This window comes from Chanos chanos, chromosome 4 (assembly GCF_902362185.1).
Source record: "Chanos chanos chromosome 4, fChaCha1.1, whole genome shotgun sequence".
NCBI classification, from domain to species: Eukaryota; Metazoa; Chordata; class Actinopteri; order Gonorynchiformes; family Chanidae; genus Chanos; species Chanos chanos.
The window spans coordinates 23,914,899-23,930,391 of record NC_044498.1 but is presented as its reverse complement, the minus strand read 5'-3'; the positions used below and the strand labels follow the sequence as shown (position 1 = coordinate 23,930,391).

Here is a 15,493-nt window from a genome sequence, read left to right as displayed (position 1 = left end):
TTCCAGCCTGAGAAAACTCAGCAGGCCTGGTCGCTGTCCTGAAAGACAGTCCCCTTGCACGCGCATGCACACACACACACACACACACACACACACACACACACACACACACACACAAAAAAACCTGCCACACAAGTGCTTTAATTATTCCCCATAGCTGTGTAGCAAGACACACTCATAGCAATAAACTCAAACCAAATCAGTCCCACTGAGAAAAATGCTCCATTCCCGCGGTAACCATTAAGGACTTTGACAAATATCAAAAGGCCTGGGCTAAGGGTTTTCTCAAGACAAAGAGGGAGAGAGAGAGAGGAGAAGACTCTATAGAAATTCAGTAGTGTTGACTGGGGGCCAAAAGCAAGTTAGTGACCTCTTCTACCCCAGAGCAGATCTGTATACTGGGGAGTCCAGCAGAGGCCCCAGTCTCTCTCCAGCTGCTAATTGGAGCCCTGGCGATATTTAGGTGAGTGCTATTGAAAATGCAGTCAAACACACCTCAGAGTGCACTGTTGTATAAACAGCATCATCAGTCACATGACTGATTCCTTTTCATTCCTTTTCAAAGTCACCAGACAGACAGGCGTATGGGTGTGTGTGTGTGTGTGTGAGGGTGAGCAACAGACAGAGGTGCTGGTTACTGTAGCTGACACTTACAGAAGAGATCAATGGCTCAAATGCCTTTCCCTTAAACAGTCACGAGTCATGCACCTGATTTGTGAGAAAGATGTTCTTTCCAGTCTTAAGACTTTACAACATGCACCGAATGCGTTGAGGCCTTATCACGGTTTGAACTTTCCTTGAACTGGTATGCTAAAGGCGCAATGCCACCATGAATCATTTATGGTATTTTTAAAATATAAATTCACTGTAGTTGTTTACCAGGGCACCCATCTAAGCATGACATGATGTTTTTATATCTGTCATCATAAAACTGCAGAGAGCACACAGTAACAACTAATTATATGCAATTTTGATCTATATACAAAACTCCCCAATGTTTTATAAAATAAAGACCTTTTTTAAATTCAAAACCAACCATACGTCTTTTCATACATGCGGCATGTATATTCATGTTGGAATTTCTCAGTCGTTACCTGGACTCTTTATTCTCAATTGTGCGGTGTGTGTGTATGTGCGGTGTGTGTGTGCGTGCATGTGTGTGTGTGTGTGTGTGTGTGTGTGTGCGAGCTGGATTTAGAGCTCTGCCTTTTTCAGGCAGAAGAAGACGGGCTTGAATGTCGAACATCAGGGGACTCCTGGAACCGAGGCAATTATCTGACTCCAGCGCAGCCCTGCTGCTTCCCTCTGTCCCTATAGGACAGGCAAGAGCTCCCCCTTAGGAGGAGCAGAACAGATAGACTCTAAATAATGTAAGCAGAAGGAGCGTGAGCCCACTCATCTTGGGAAGAACCGAAGCTGTTTAACTAGAAAAGACGCACTGGTACTGTTTGGAAGTTTGGTTGACCGCTGAATTCCAGTTGAGTGAAATTCGTGACTGTAACCATGGGCTGCTCCATCAGTACTGGAATTCTGCATTCTGGCCACAGTATGTCATGTTAAGCAATAGCAAGACTGGATTCTCTTGAGTTTCATTTTGTTTTTACTCACAAATATCTACACATGGAAACTACATTGGATTGTAAAAAGCACATATATATTCAAATGAGTTATATGTATATTTCACCACAGTCTGCGGTATGTTGTGTTATTTCTGTGACTAATGAACAACCTGAGGGCTGGTGTCCTGGTCAAGGTTTAAGAGCAGTCATGAGGTGGCCTGAATTCATTAAGGATGCCATGTATTAAAGAATTATGGTTAATCCTTCCTTGGAGAAACCAGTCCTAAAAAAACAAAACAAAAAAAACAAAACCATTTGAATCCTGAATCCCTTGCCAGTCGAATCCCGTGTTAAAAAAAAAAAAAAAAGGAAGAAGAAGTTTACTATGCCAGGAAGAAAAGTTAAAGAGTGATTAATTAATCTAAAAAAAAACCAAAAAGAAAACCCTGCATGTCTCTGCACTCACAGTCAAACAGGTCTCAAGCTCTATAGCAAAGACACATAGAGATTTCAGCACATATTTGGCAATCCCCCACAGATCCAATTATGGCAAGTCTTAGAAGGTTGTCTTCTCCTGAGCAAGTCCAGGTTGATGTAAACATACTTTAATTAACAGGCTAGGTGCAGAATGAGCAGGAGTAGGAGAGGATCTTTGCCCAATACAAGCTACTGTAATTACATCTCACGTTATTTTAGTCTCGTTCTTCATCACGTCCTCTAGACTCAGGTTTGTGAGAGAAACCTCAGCCATGGCCAACAACGTAAAATAAATAAGTTGTCATGGTTTTGAGTGACAGGAGGACGTTGCTGGATGGTAAAGCTGTCACTGCAAATTAGCATAGTTTTCTGTTTACTTAGGACTATATTCTCTGATTTTGTTTTCTTCTCAGCACAAATGAGAGAGAGAGAGAGAGAGAGAGAGAGAGAGAGAGAGAGAGATGGATACAACCACCATTTTCATAACACACTTTTCCCACCTTTTTCTTTGAGGAAAAGTGAATGAAACAGACAGTTACACAACTGAACGATTTCTTTTGCAAGTATATCAACATACTCCCTGCATATCTTTACAGCACAACTCATCTGAAGCTTACTTAGTTTAGTTCAGAACAATAGCTTTCATATGCCACACAATGTATATAGATATAGATATATAGATATAGATATAAAGATACATGTATTATTCACGCTCTGTCGTCGACCTCCTAATTTAGGTAAATGTAGATGTTGGTTCAAGGTAATGAGCAAGTTTTTTTTTCTTTTCTTTTTTTATAACTATGATCTCTGTTTGAAGAAGACTCTGATGTGAGATACGGAGAGCCACAGGGACTGAGCTATGCCCTCTTACCGTTAGGTGATGAAATGTTTTCTCAGCATTACAGTGAGAGGTGAAAATGAGAACACTACTCTTCAGCTTGCAGAGGTATCGCGCACTCTTTTTAAAGACCCTTACATATCTGAATTTTTGCGTTCTTTCAAAGAGGGAAACAAAGGCAAAAAGAGAAACTATTGTACATACTGTAAGGTAGGTCTGTTCCTCAGTGTTCTCTAAGAAAAGAGAAAAAAAAGCATGAATGATGCCTCTACAAATCAGCAGTCTTATATCTGCAAGCCATAACCTGCAGACAGAAAGAAAGAGAGTGCGACAGAGAGAGAGAGAGAGAGAGAGAGAGAGAGAAAGAGCGAGAGGGTTTGCGTCTACTGATACAGCAGCAGAGAGAAAGCAAACCAGATATGGTTAGCGTGAAAACATCTTTAATACAAACCATTATGAAGGCTTTGATTTAAGTAGCAGAATGTTTGTATAAATCATTCCGTTCTGTTTCTTAAATGTCCATTTGGGTCCTTCATTAATTCAAATGGCTTCCCCAGACACCTGTAGAATAACTCAGTCAATGAGATGCAGAACAGAATGCAGGGACAAACATATGTATGTCTGTTAATATAGTACGGGATTCGTACAATGAAACTGGCTTTCTAGTCTTGCTGTCATATCTAAAAAATGTATACATTACAAAGTAGGATTGTGCGATGCTATTCTAAGATACGGTGATAAGAAACCTACTGAAATATGATCAGCAGAAGCAGAAGAACATTTTAAATGAAAATGTCAAATTCTAATCCTTTCTTTCCTTTTAAAGACAAAGAAAATGTTTAGATAAAAAGCAGAGCCACACATGATTTGTAGGTTGATAACTCTATGGTATTGAATTATGTGTTGCCGGCTTTTGAATTTATACTTCTCGGTGTTTTAATTTTTAAAATCTTTTTGAAAAGAAATGCACGCATAAAAGTTAATCAGTTCATTACACTATAAACACAGTTTAATTGGTTTTGTGAACTTCTTTTTTTCTTATTTATTTCATCCTGACAGACAGTACCACAAAATATAATCAGTTAAGTTGACATGGTCTTCTTTTGTTCAAAAATAGTGATGCATAAAATCATATAAATTTATGTACAATAAAGCAGTATAAAACATTTCACAACCAATAAATTAAGCATAAAAAGTGGCCCTTTTGCAACAGTCCACCCACACAGTCTACTTTCTGTGAGTTTAATTTGAAGATGGTCTGGCGTTATTTCTGTGTACATTGGCTAATCCTACACAAATAGATGCAGTGTTTCGCATACTAACAAACATTATCAAAGAAAGTTAATTTCCTCCAATGTTTGTTTGTACTGTGGCTGGGAAATGTGGATATTTGTTTGACGCTGGATGTTAAAAGCCATTTTTACCATGCCTGCTCCACAAGGCAGGACACAAACAGAGTGTTTATCAACTTTCTCTTTTCAAACACACTCGCTTTGAAAATTTAACATAAAATGCAGAACCTCAAGGGAACTGTTCACTGTTTTCTGTGTGTGTGTGTGTGCGTGTGTGAGTGCCTACACACACATGCGTGCGGGCGTGTGTGTGTAGGCAGTAGTGGAGGAGTTGGTTTGAATCGTTAGCATGCAGAAAAGCACAAAAATTGGCCTTTCCTGTCAAAACTCATGTCACTGAGGTCTAAGACACTCACACAGAGAAGCAATTTATGAAGCTTTTAAGGTCTGGGCCAAAAACATAAAAGGCTTTTTTGCTATACTTCCCCTGCGAATGAATCAGGCTACAAACTCTTTATTTCTTTTTTTTTTTTCATGACTACTTTGATTCTTCCGTTTAGAGAGAGCAACAGCACCCTATTATCATCATCAAAGCCAGAGGGATCGGTTCATTTTCACACATTATTTTGTTAAAAGCAGCTTTCTTTCTGCACACAACCAGTGGTTTCACAGAGTGACCAAGGTTTGAATCCCTCTTCTGACACTGCTGTTCCAAAACATTTATCAGGGAAAAAAAAAAAAAATAGATTACATTATATTGTGTGTGTGTGTGTGTGCGTATGTATGTATGTATGGGGTCGTGTTTGAGAGTCTGCATGTGTCTTTTTTTTCTTTCTTCAGACATGAAAAGTTCTCTGGCCATGAGCGCACCTCTGACCAAACTGTACCAAACATCAGACACTCATTCAGAGGTCTGTGAGAACACTTAAAATATACATGTATTATTATACAAAACAACAATGAAAGAAAAAAAAAACAAAATAAATGACCAAATGACATCAAAGAAATTATAATATACCCTTATACATAAATTAATATCTTTGGATATGCTGTAGAACATGTAAACTCTACATATTGGCATGTAGTAAGGCGTGGGTCCAGGATCTTCAGTGCTTCATGATTTACAGCTCTCCTAAGAACTGCCATTCTCAGCCTTGATGCACAGGAAGCTGAAAAACAAGCAAACATAAGTTAGAGTGCTCCAAACCGGGGCCAAAAAAGATACACACACCAGTCAGAAGAGTGAAGAGATTCAAAAACATGGGACCAAAAAAGCCACATACCAGTAAAAAACAATTAGTGTACTCTAACCTGGACCAAAAACAGCCACCAATGAGTCAAGACAGTTACAAACAGTATGCCAAACCCAGGCGAAAATACACCAGTTTAAACAGTAAGAGACTCCACACCCACTCCAGAAAGCTACACACCAGTCAAGGAGTCCTGAAGAAAACTAGACAAGACAGGTCCCAGTTCATCTTTCTCAACTTGCTTTCAAGCTTTGTCTTTCATTAAGCAGGTGATATTGAGGAAGATGTCACTTCAAAGATTTTGTGATTCATCTTCAGCTTGTCCAATGGAAATCTCTACTAGTATGAAGTGTCAGCGCATGAGTTAAAAGCCACAGGGAGCCAATGGGTGAGAGAAATGTAAAAGAGTGCTTTCTGTTAATGCATCCTGTCTTCCTGCCTGTCGAAAAAAGGTGTGTATGATGTATCTTTCTCAGTCACAGACAGATGTTTTCAAATTTCCTAGGGAATCCCAGTAGGGATTCAAGTCAAACTGAAATTGCAACGTAAATGTGCGATGCAGAACACGCCTCTGATGATTTGCTTCTCTGGATCTAAAAGCAGTTTTTGTGTGAAGAAGTGAAAAACAGGGTCATTGCACTTGAAGAGCGGGCACAAACCTAACATGGGTCAGGCGTAACACAGACCTTCAGTGGAGTTCTATGAATGTCACAGTGATGTATTGGTGTTTCACATACAACTGTCAAGTAAGCTAGCCTTCCTGCCAACAGCTTGCCAGTTTCTTTCTCTTGGACAGATATATGTTTTAGCAGCATTATAGCACAGCTGTTAAATGTTCTGATGTGTCAGTGTGTGGCTGTGACTCAGACATAAATCGCATTTTTATATTGCAGGGTCAGTTGTAGAAGGGTGTTACACGGAAACCAAAAGCCTTAGATTTTGCCATGCTCATAAAGCTGCCTGGAAAGAAGCGGATCAAACACATTCCATGTCTTATTCAAATGTATCTTAGAATGGGATCTTAAGCTGGGACATAAGCTGTTTGGTATCTTGGTGAAACAGTGGACGCCGTTACCTTTCTGGCACAGACAGCTCCCCCGTATCCAGCTCGGCAGGCACACACATTGGGTCGCACACATCGGCTACCATACAGACACCTCTGTTCACAGATCGCTGTAAAACATCCCAAAGGTTTAAAGTTCAGAGTTCACAGAGCTGTTGAATACACGTGCTAATACAAAACAAGTCAACTTGTCAGAGAAATTATTCATATCCTGTCTTTATATCCCAACAATGATTCATGCCCCTGCCATTGTGTCTGCATAATTACTCACACACTGACAACTGTTCATGTACTCATGTTTCAGCATTAATATGCTAACAAACACATGTGTCCCCATAATGATACATGTCCCTAAAACGATACATGCACCCACAAAGTACCGCTGACCCCACATTTGTACATATTCCCACATTCATGTCTTTATAAATGATCATATTCTCACAATTACTCATGCTCCCAAAACACTGTTGTCCCATTGTTCACAAACACATTAATGTTTAGGGCTAAATGCACTTGGTGGTGTGAAACAGACATATATTACCTCATTTTACCAACAAATTGGTCTCACGTGTGTTTAAATTAAACTACATAAAACCTCTACGTGCATTTATTTAAGTCTTGTTCTAAATTAAGATTTTATGTCGACAGAGCCTGGAAGATTTACTATTGGCCATTAATGGTTTAATGGACCTAAATAAATAGTGTGAGGAATGCATGAATGAGTAAGTAAGTAAATATATAAATAAAGAAATTAATGCAGGTGATACATCATTTCAACTCTGAGTCACTGAGTGAAGCCAAAGTGAAGTTCTTGGACTGAATCAGAATAGCATAGTATGAAGTCCTTCATAATGTGGTTGTACAAAGCATTTCTCCCACTGGGCTCTGTTAGGATGTGAAATAGGCTAAATGAGAAGACATTCGTCACAGTTAACTGAATGCACTCACCCAAATCACCGAGAACAAACAACTCAACAAGGACAGTCTCACAAAATCAATGACATTTTGACCAAAATGAAGAAAAACTGTCTATGCACACATGACGGAGGGGAAAAGAGAAAAATAAGCAAACAAAATAAAAAAAACTAACAAACATATAAGTACACAAATAAACACACCATATAATCAGAACCATCTTAAATACAAAAATGTAATTAAATCAAAGGTAATTTGTTTTAAAAATGTGTGATGTGTCAATTCTTAAATTCAACATGTAGAACTGGCACTGAGCTACAAATGGTCATTTGTAATTAAAAATGGCACTCTGATGTTTCTAATGTTTAGAATACAAGGCTAACCTCAGCAGAGAGTCTCAAGCTAACAGAGCAGGATCCACTGCCTTTCCCTCTCACTCGCCCTCTCTTACACACACACACACACACACACACACACACACACACACACACACACACACACACACACCTACACACACACACACACACACACACACACACAGACACACACACACACACACACACAGACACACACACACACAGACACACACACACACACACACACACACACACACACACACACACAGACACACACACACACACACACAGACACACACACACACACACACACACACAGACACACACAGACACACACACACACACACACACACACAGACACACACACACACCTACACACACACACACACACACACACACACCTACACACACACAGACACACACACACACACACACACACAGACACACACACACACAGACACACACACACACACACACACACACACCTACACACACACACACACACACACACACACCTACACACAGTGTGTTTATGTTCATACTATGACTGCAGGAGAGATTTGAGCTTCTGCCATACACTTTGGAAGTGGGGGATTTTTATCTCTAGGTTTATCACTTCACACTTTCATCTCAAGGAGGAAATCAGTACAGAAGCAATTTAGATACTTTCATTGCATACGTGAAAGAGGGAGAGAGAGATGCAGGCTGAGAGTTGTGTTATAAACATGGGGGATTTGGTAAAAAGCTAGAAATCCTCCTGTGTAGCTAACATTTACCACATTACTTTGTGACATTACTTACGGACTTGGCAAAGCGATCCCTGCCACCCAGAGCTACAGTGACAGGCATTTGGACCAACACACTCTCCTCCATTCAAGCATTTCTGTAGACAAGTGGCTGAGGACCAAGAAAAAATACACACGCACATTAACAACATATTTTTCACACTGGTTACCGAAAATGTGAGCTTTTCTGCGTGTCACTGTGCCAAACGTTGAGTGGAAATTTGAATTGTTTGAAGAGAGCTAGTTTTCTGAGGGGAAACTCACTGTGAGGTTAGTTGTATATGCTGATTTCAGATCAGCTCACTACATAATCAGCTTGTTAGCATAACTGTTTAATTGTGCAGCCTCATTCCAACAGGTGTAAACATCTGAGGGTGATGCTGAGGTCAGCAATGCCAGAGGGTAAAACCATTACCCCTCACAGTCACTTTGACGAATGAGTTCCATATGCAAGCACCACGCTCTCAGGAGGTAAACGTCTGTTCACAGGGCGGGGGTGGGGGTGGGGGTGGGGGGCGACTTTGGTGACTCTGGTACCGTCTGAGGGCAATACTCACGTTTGTCACAACGCTTGCCTCTCCAGCCGGAGACGCAGTCGCACACGTCCGGTCCCACACACCTCCCACCGTTCATACACATGGGTTCACACACACCTTCGGAAATAAAATGAGCAGAGTTTTTTTTCCTCCCCTCATTCTGTCATCATACTCAGAGAGACATGAAATAAACAGGAAGCCATCATGAAATGACTTAATGCCAGTCACACTTGAAATATGAAATGACAGCTGTATCCATTCATGCTGTATATCTTAAAAAAAATGAAGAAGGTTAAATAAACTGAGCTGTTTACATACAGTGGAAAGAACAGATCCCCCTTTAGAAAAAGGTGATATAAGGACATGCTGATGTTAAACTAGCCAGTGCTCCTTGGTGTGCTGTATATTCTGAAGCTTAGAGAGAGTTTTTTGTTGGCGTAGCTTTGTTTCTATCCTCAGACACACCAGCCATATGCAGTACTCTACCCTGAAGTCTGTTCTATGTTCCCAAAGCCCTGCTTCTCCCCTGCAGCATCCTTCCTCCAAATTCCCCATCCATATGGTTCGGTCTCTCACTCAATATACTGTGCATTAACAAGAGGGGTGAAACATCTCAAACTCTCAATCTGTTGCAAGCTCACTCGACTCAAACATGTGTGCACAGCCACGCACTCATACACACGCACGCGGGTACACACACACACACACACAAACATGCATATATATATATCTTCATACATACATAAGTGTGTTTTTGTGTGTGTGTGTATATATATATATACACACACCCACCCACTCACACATACTAACAGGCACACAAACATGCACAGATGAATGCACTCATACGCACACTCACATGCCCGTGCACACTCACACACACATACACGTGTACACACACACACACACACACACACATACACACACACAGAGCAGGTTGATTATGAGGATAAGGAATGTGTTTAGTTTCACTCACTCTTCTCACAGCGTGGGCCTGAGTAACCCTCAGGACATGAACACACATTGTTACGTATGCAACGACCACCATTCTTACATGCTGGGCTGCAGACAGCTGAGACAGAGAGAGAGAGAGAGAGAGAGAGAGAGAGAGAGAGAGAGAGAGAGAGAGGAGAGACAGACGGAGTGGGGAGGCGGGAAAGGAGGGAGAGAAAGAGAGAGAGAGAGAGAGAGAGAGAGAGATCTGGCGTTAATTGAGATATGCTTTGTAGTCTCGGGGTCACTGATGGATGTAATGGACTTTCGTGAGGTAAAGCAGTACGCCATCGGGATAAATGTATGGCAGGAAAAAAGGGTCCACTTCAGAAAGTTTCTAAGAAAAATTTCACACTGATTGGATGGGCTGGGAAACCGCCAGATACCTGATAGATGCACACTTATCAAATGTACGGCTTGCTCTATCAATCTACACTCAAAAACACAAGTGTACAATTTTCTGTAAAAAAACCCCAAAAAACCCATCATGATAAAGGAAGTATTCAACTCAAGAGGCACCTCATAACCTACGGCCTAACGCTGAGTAATACATAAAGTGGGGATTAATGGTAGTGGGAAAAATGGAGGTTATATAGCTCCAGTCTGTCTCACCATTCTGACATTGTGCTCCATAGAAGCCTGGCGGACAAACACAGAGGCCTCGCCGAATACATGTGCCTCCATTCAGACAAACAGGGTCACACATGGCTGGAAAACAAGGAAATCAGAACAGAAGAGTGTTAAATACAAAAATAATAAATGCTTTTAAAGGTTCACGGACATGAGCACAAAACTATTATACAAATTAATTATTTTTTCCTTTCAGTGTGTATAGTAGAGGAGGAAAATACACACATCCAGTGAGAGGAAGTGTAAGTGTGTGCCTCCCACCAAACACACCTTTGTGATGGATTCAGGAGTGGAGATTGGTCCCTATGGGAGTGGATCATTCTCACACATGCACAAACACACTCACACACACACACACACACACACACACACACACACACACACACACTCACACACAGACAAACGTGCAAACACGCAAACACCTACCCGTCTCACAGGAGGGTCCAGTCCACCCTGGCAGACAGGAACACTCATCAGGAGACACACACTTTCCTCCATTGTGACAGTGACGGTTACAAACCACTGGGGAATAAAACCAGGAGATGCACAAGGAAACACTCAATTTACACGTCGTTCTGCTGACCCCACACACACACACACACACACACACACACACACACACACACCTCCAATGCAAATATTAACACCCTGGGAATTCCTGCTTTTACATGACCAATTCAATTAAAGAAATTTTTTTTTTAATTTCTCCTGCTTTAAGCTACTGTATGACAAAAAATCCAGTCTCTAATGTGATATTCTCTCTAATGTGATAGTCTATCATATACAACCCAGTCTCTGATGTGATATTCTCTCTATGTGATAGTCTGTCATATATAACCCAGTCTCTAATGTGATATTCTCTCTATGTGATAGTCTGTCATATAAAACCCAGTCTCTGATGTGATATTCTCACTGTGTGATAGTCTGTCATATATAACCCAGTCTCTAATGTGATATTCTCTCTATGTGATAGTCTGTCATATATAACCCAGTCTCTAATGTGATATTCTCTCTATGTGATAGTCTGTCATATATATATATTCCAGTCTCTAATGTGATATTGTTCAATGTTTATATGGCTTCTTTATTGTTTAGTCTAACACAGAGAACCTGTATGAAATGAAAAGACAGAGTGGCAATCTTAACATTCATTCTTTTTCATAAGAACATGACAGTCTCTTTATTTCTTCAGCCAGGGCAGTAGACGTGCTGTGCTGAGATGAGGCCCAGTGGCTATCGTATTCTGTCCTGTATGGACAAGGTAATTTGGTCTTACTGGTGTCACAGGTGGGCCCCACATAACCATAAGGACAGGAGCAGGTGTCTCGTCCCACACAAGTTCCTCCATGCTGGCAGGGCACACTGCACAGAGCTGGAGGACATGGAAACACACAGACAGACACAGACACACAGACACACACACACACACAAATTATGTAGAGTTATGAGTGAAAACCATAACATCCTTTATGGTAGACAGTTACAGTGTCATATACGTAAGCTTGTCGGGAAATTGTGAATAAATTTGCATCAGTTTGCACAGTTTTTGCAGTGACGGACACATGCATTATAAAACGCATTATAAGCCTCGTCCAAAATGTTGGATGTCAGAATAAATTAATATTAGTGTTGTTTAGAGTACTGGGATGAATGTTTTTTTTTCTGCTTCATAACTCTGGTGAAGTGTCGTGGCCTGTTTTTGACCCCTCCCTGTCTACTGACAGTTTGGCTTTGTATGTTTGAACACTGCAGGGGCTCGGTCCACTGTTGATAAAGGATATGATTATAATGATGACCATTCTTACCGCTCTCACAGATCTCTCCGTGATAGCCTGTCTTACACTCACACACATCGGGGGCAATACACTCTCCTCCGTTCAGACAAGCTGGGCTGCAGATAGCTGTGGATGGACACATATAACATTACAAGCTAGCCTGGCTCTCCATTCTAATGAAACGAGTGCTTATTCACAGAACGAGTGTGTGTGTGTGTGTGTGTGAGTGTGTGAGTGTGTGGGTGTGCGTGAGTGATTCTGCATGTATGTGTGTGTATGTGTGTGTGTTACCCGTTTGACAGTTGGGGCCCATATATCCCTTTTTGCAGCGGCATGTGTTGGGGGCAGCGCATTCCATGTTTCTGCCACACGCACGTCTGCACACAGCTGGGCCGCACCATCAACAAAAACACAGCAATTAACAGAGATCATACAAACATCCTGCCCCAAGAGACTACATAGATCACACACCATGCTCACATCTCGCACACCAGGGCTAGGGTTCAACCCGTCAAGCAGTTTACAAGTTCTTCTGCGCTGATATCCTCATTTAAGATTATTAAATTCACGTATGTCTGGTGTAGGAGCCAGAAGGATCCAGAACATACATCCGTTACACACTGTATCCCCAAACTCCTTAACTTCTTCTTTATTTACCATACGCTGGGTAATGCTTTGTAATGAGTGTAATAAACTGCCAATTTATGCAAATGTATCCCCAACCCTTCTCTGTGTCTGTCAGATCAGCTAACACTTATGGATATTAGCCATAACCCAGAACAGTGGTTCTCAACTCCAGTCCTGAGGACCCCCTGTCCTGCACACCTTTGTTTTAACTCTTCATTATCACAATTAATTGAAACAAGGGCTTGATGATTAATTGATCCGTGGAATCAGGTGTGTCAGTCATGAGCTCAGCCATATGCAGTGCTCTACCCTAAAGTCAGGACTGGAGTTGTGGACCACTGACCTAGAAGGTCAAACAAACTTCACCTTTTATAAACCAGTGCAGTAGAGGAGTCGCTTGTAACCGTGCAGTATAAATGAGTGTGTTGGCCTGGGAAATATTTTCATGGGGTATACTGATTATTGTAGTGAAAATCTTAAGTAAGAGGATTACTACTGGATGCTGTTTGTGCATAAGGTGTAACATAAGAATTTGTTAGTGATCTGAACCCAAACTGCACAAAATCAGCACAGGGAGGGGAAAAAAATAAAAGAATGAATTTGTGTTTAATTTATGGATCGTTCTTTAGCTCCCCAGCTGCTGTCTGGCACATCAGTACAACTAGACTAAATGATATGTTTTTCTAAAATCCCGCTGAGGTACCATTTCTGTGGCTGTACACTGAGTTATGCAGATCGTTAATGTAATAAGACCTACTGAAGTGAATAATATCACTCTCATTCACTATGATGTTATTATTAATGGGTCTGTGAATATATACAAGTATGTGTTATTAAGCTAATTCAGCGAGTGATAATAGTGATTTTTATTACCAGGTGAACTAGGTGGATGTGTGCATTATGTTTTCTCTTTGTGCTGGAGAGTTATTTGTAGCATACCATATCCATATCCAGTGTTTTACTGACATTGTGCTCCTTGTCTCATATGTTTTAAATACATAAAATTTGGAGAATGATAGTGGTTAAGTTAACTATCTATTTAATTACAGTAGGTGGTTGGCAAACCAAATATGCTTTTGCTTTCTAAAGTATGTTTTGTTGTCTAGCTTAGATCATTTGCCTGCTCACTGTTAAAGGGCAGCTACAACCTGTCAACCACCAGTAGGTGTAATCATTAATATATATAATAAATGTGAATATATGTAATGATACACACACACACACACACACACACACGGTGATGACTGTCATGCAGACCGTGACTGAGATAAGTTGTTGTGCAGTGTAAGAATGCCTGTTTTTGCCTCACAGAGAGAGGGAGAGTGAGTGTAGCTCTTTACCTCGGCATGCTCTCCCATCCCCAATGTACCCAACGGGGCACCTCCCACAGCGGTACCCTCCCTCCTCACGGGACTCATGGCACTGCACTCCAGGGAAACAGGGCATATCCGCACATGTCAGACCTCTCTCCTCCACAACCTCCACATGTCCCGTACCACTGGGCGGCCGCACGTGGGAAGAAGGGATGATGAGGAAGGGTGGCGTGTAGGTCCGTCTGTCAGATGTGGTGAGTCTGTCCGGCATGGTGACTCTGTCTGGTGTGGTGAGTCTGTCCACCGTGGTGAGTCTGTCCACCATGGTGAGTCTGTCCACCATGGTGAGTCTGTCTGGCGTGGTGAGTCTTTTCCCGGGGTGCAGATCAGGTTCGGAAGCTTCGGGCAACTCTGACCCTAGGTCTCCGTCTGCTGAGAAGTCCAACTCGGACAGAGAGAAGGAGAGAGCTGTGAGAGCTGCCGTGAGGGGGCGCTTCTTCTCCGGGGGGGTCCACGGCCTTGTCTGGGTGGACAGCATGATGCTGCGTTGCTGTGGCGACGGCTCTGTGTGTTTTGAGGGTTGAGGATAAGTGACCCTAGAGGTCACTCCAGGTGCGACCTCTGAGAAACCTCCAGTCAGAATCTTAAAAGAGGTGTAACCTTGTCTTAGGTTGTCATTAGGTTTGGGAAGTGTATTGGGGTGCGTGTGTGAGGCTTGGGGAGGTGTGTCACGGTATGTGTGTGAGCTTCTGGGCATTGTGTTTAAGTGTATATGGGCTGCTAGATTGTTCTTGCTGACGGGTGATGTTGGAGTCTGTCTTAGCTGCAGTGATGCACCCTGCCGCGTAGAGGGAGTCTTGGGAGGGGTAACAGGCGCACGGGCGGTGCTATGGGGAACCCTCAGACTGGGCGGAGACAGATGTCTGTGTGTGTGTCTGAAGGGTAGGGCCGGAAGGTGGAGGTGTGACGGTTTGGTATTGTCCGCCTGCAGTCGGAAGCTCTTGGCCTGAGTCTGCTGAACCAACAATGGATGAAGAGCTACAAAGAGAGGAGAGAGGAGGACAAACAAACAGCATGACAAATGAGC

General features: G+C 41.9%; 1 protein-coding gene across 1 annotated transcript in view; it reads right to left on the bottom strand.

The window, feature by feature from the left end:
- Positions 1-6,437: 6,437 nt before the first annotated feature.
- Positions 6,438-15,493, bottom strand: part of si:ch211-246m6.5 (von Willebrand factor D and EGF domain-containing protein) — a 57,851-nt gene continuing 48,795 nt past the window's right edge. The window contains exons 24-34 of the mRNA XM_030772191.1: positions 14,817-15,444; positions 14,434-14,702; positions 12,758-12,853; positions 12,497-12,592; positions 11,968-12,063; positions 11,118-11,213; positions 10,674-10,769; positions 10,045-10,140; positions 9,093-9,188; positions 8,552-8,647; positions 6,438-6,589 (exon numbers count right to left, since the gene is read on the bottom strand). Coding sequence (XP_030628051.1) covers positions 6,438-6,589; positions 8,552-8,647; positions 9,093-9,188; positions 10,045-10,140; positions 10,674-10,769; positions 11,118-11,213; positions 11,968-12,063; positions 12,497-12,592; positions 12,758-12,853; positions 14,434-14,702; positions 14,817-15,444 — 1,817 coding nt within the window. The remainder of the gene's footprint in view (positions 6,590-8,551; positions 8,648-9,092; positions 9,189-10,044; positions 10,141-10,673; positions 10,770-11,117; positions 11,214-11,967; positions 12,064-12,496; positions 12,593-12,757; positions 12,854-14,433; positions 14,703-14,816; positions 15,445-15,493) is intronic.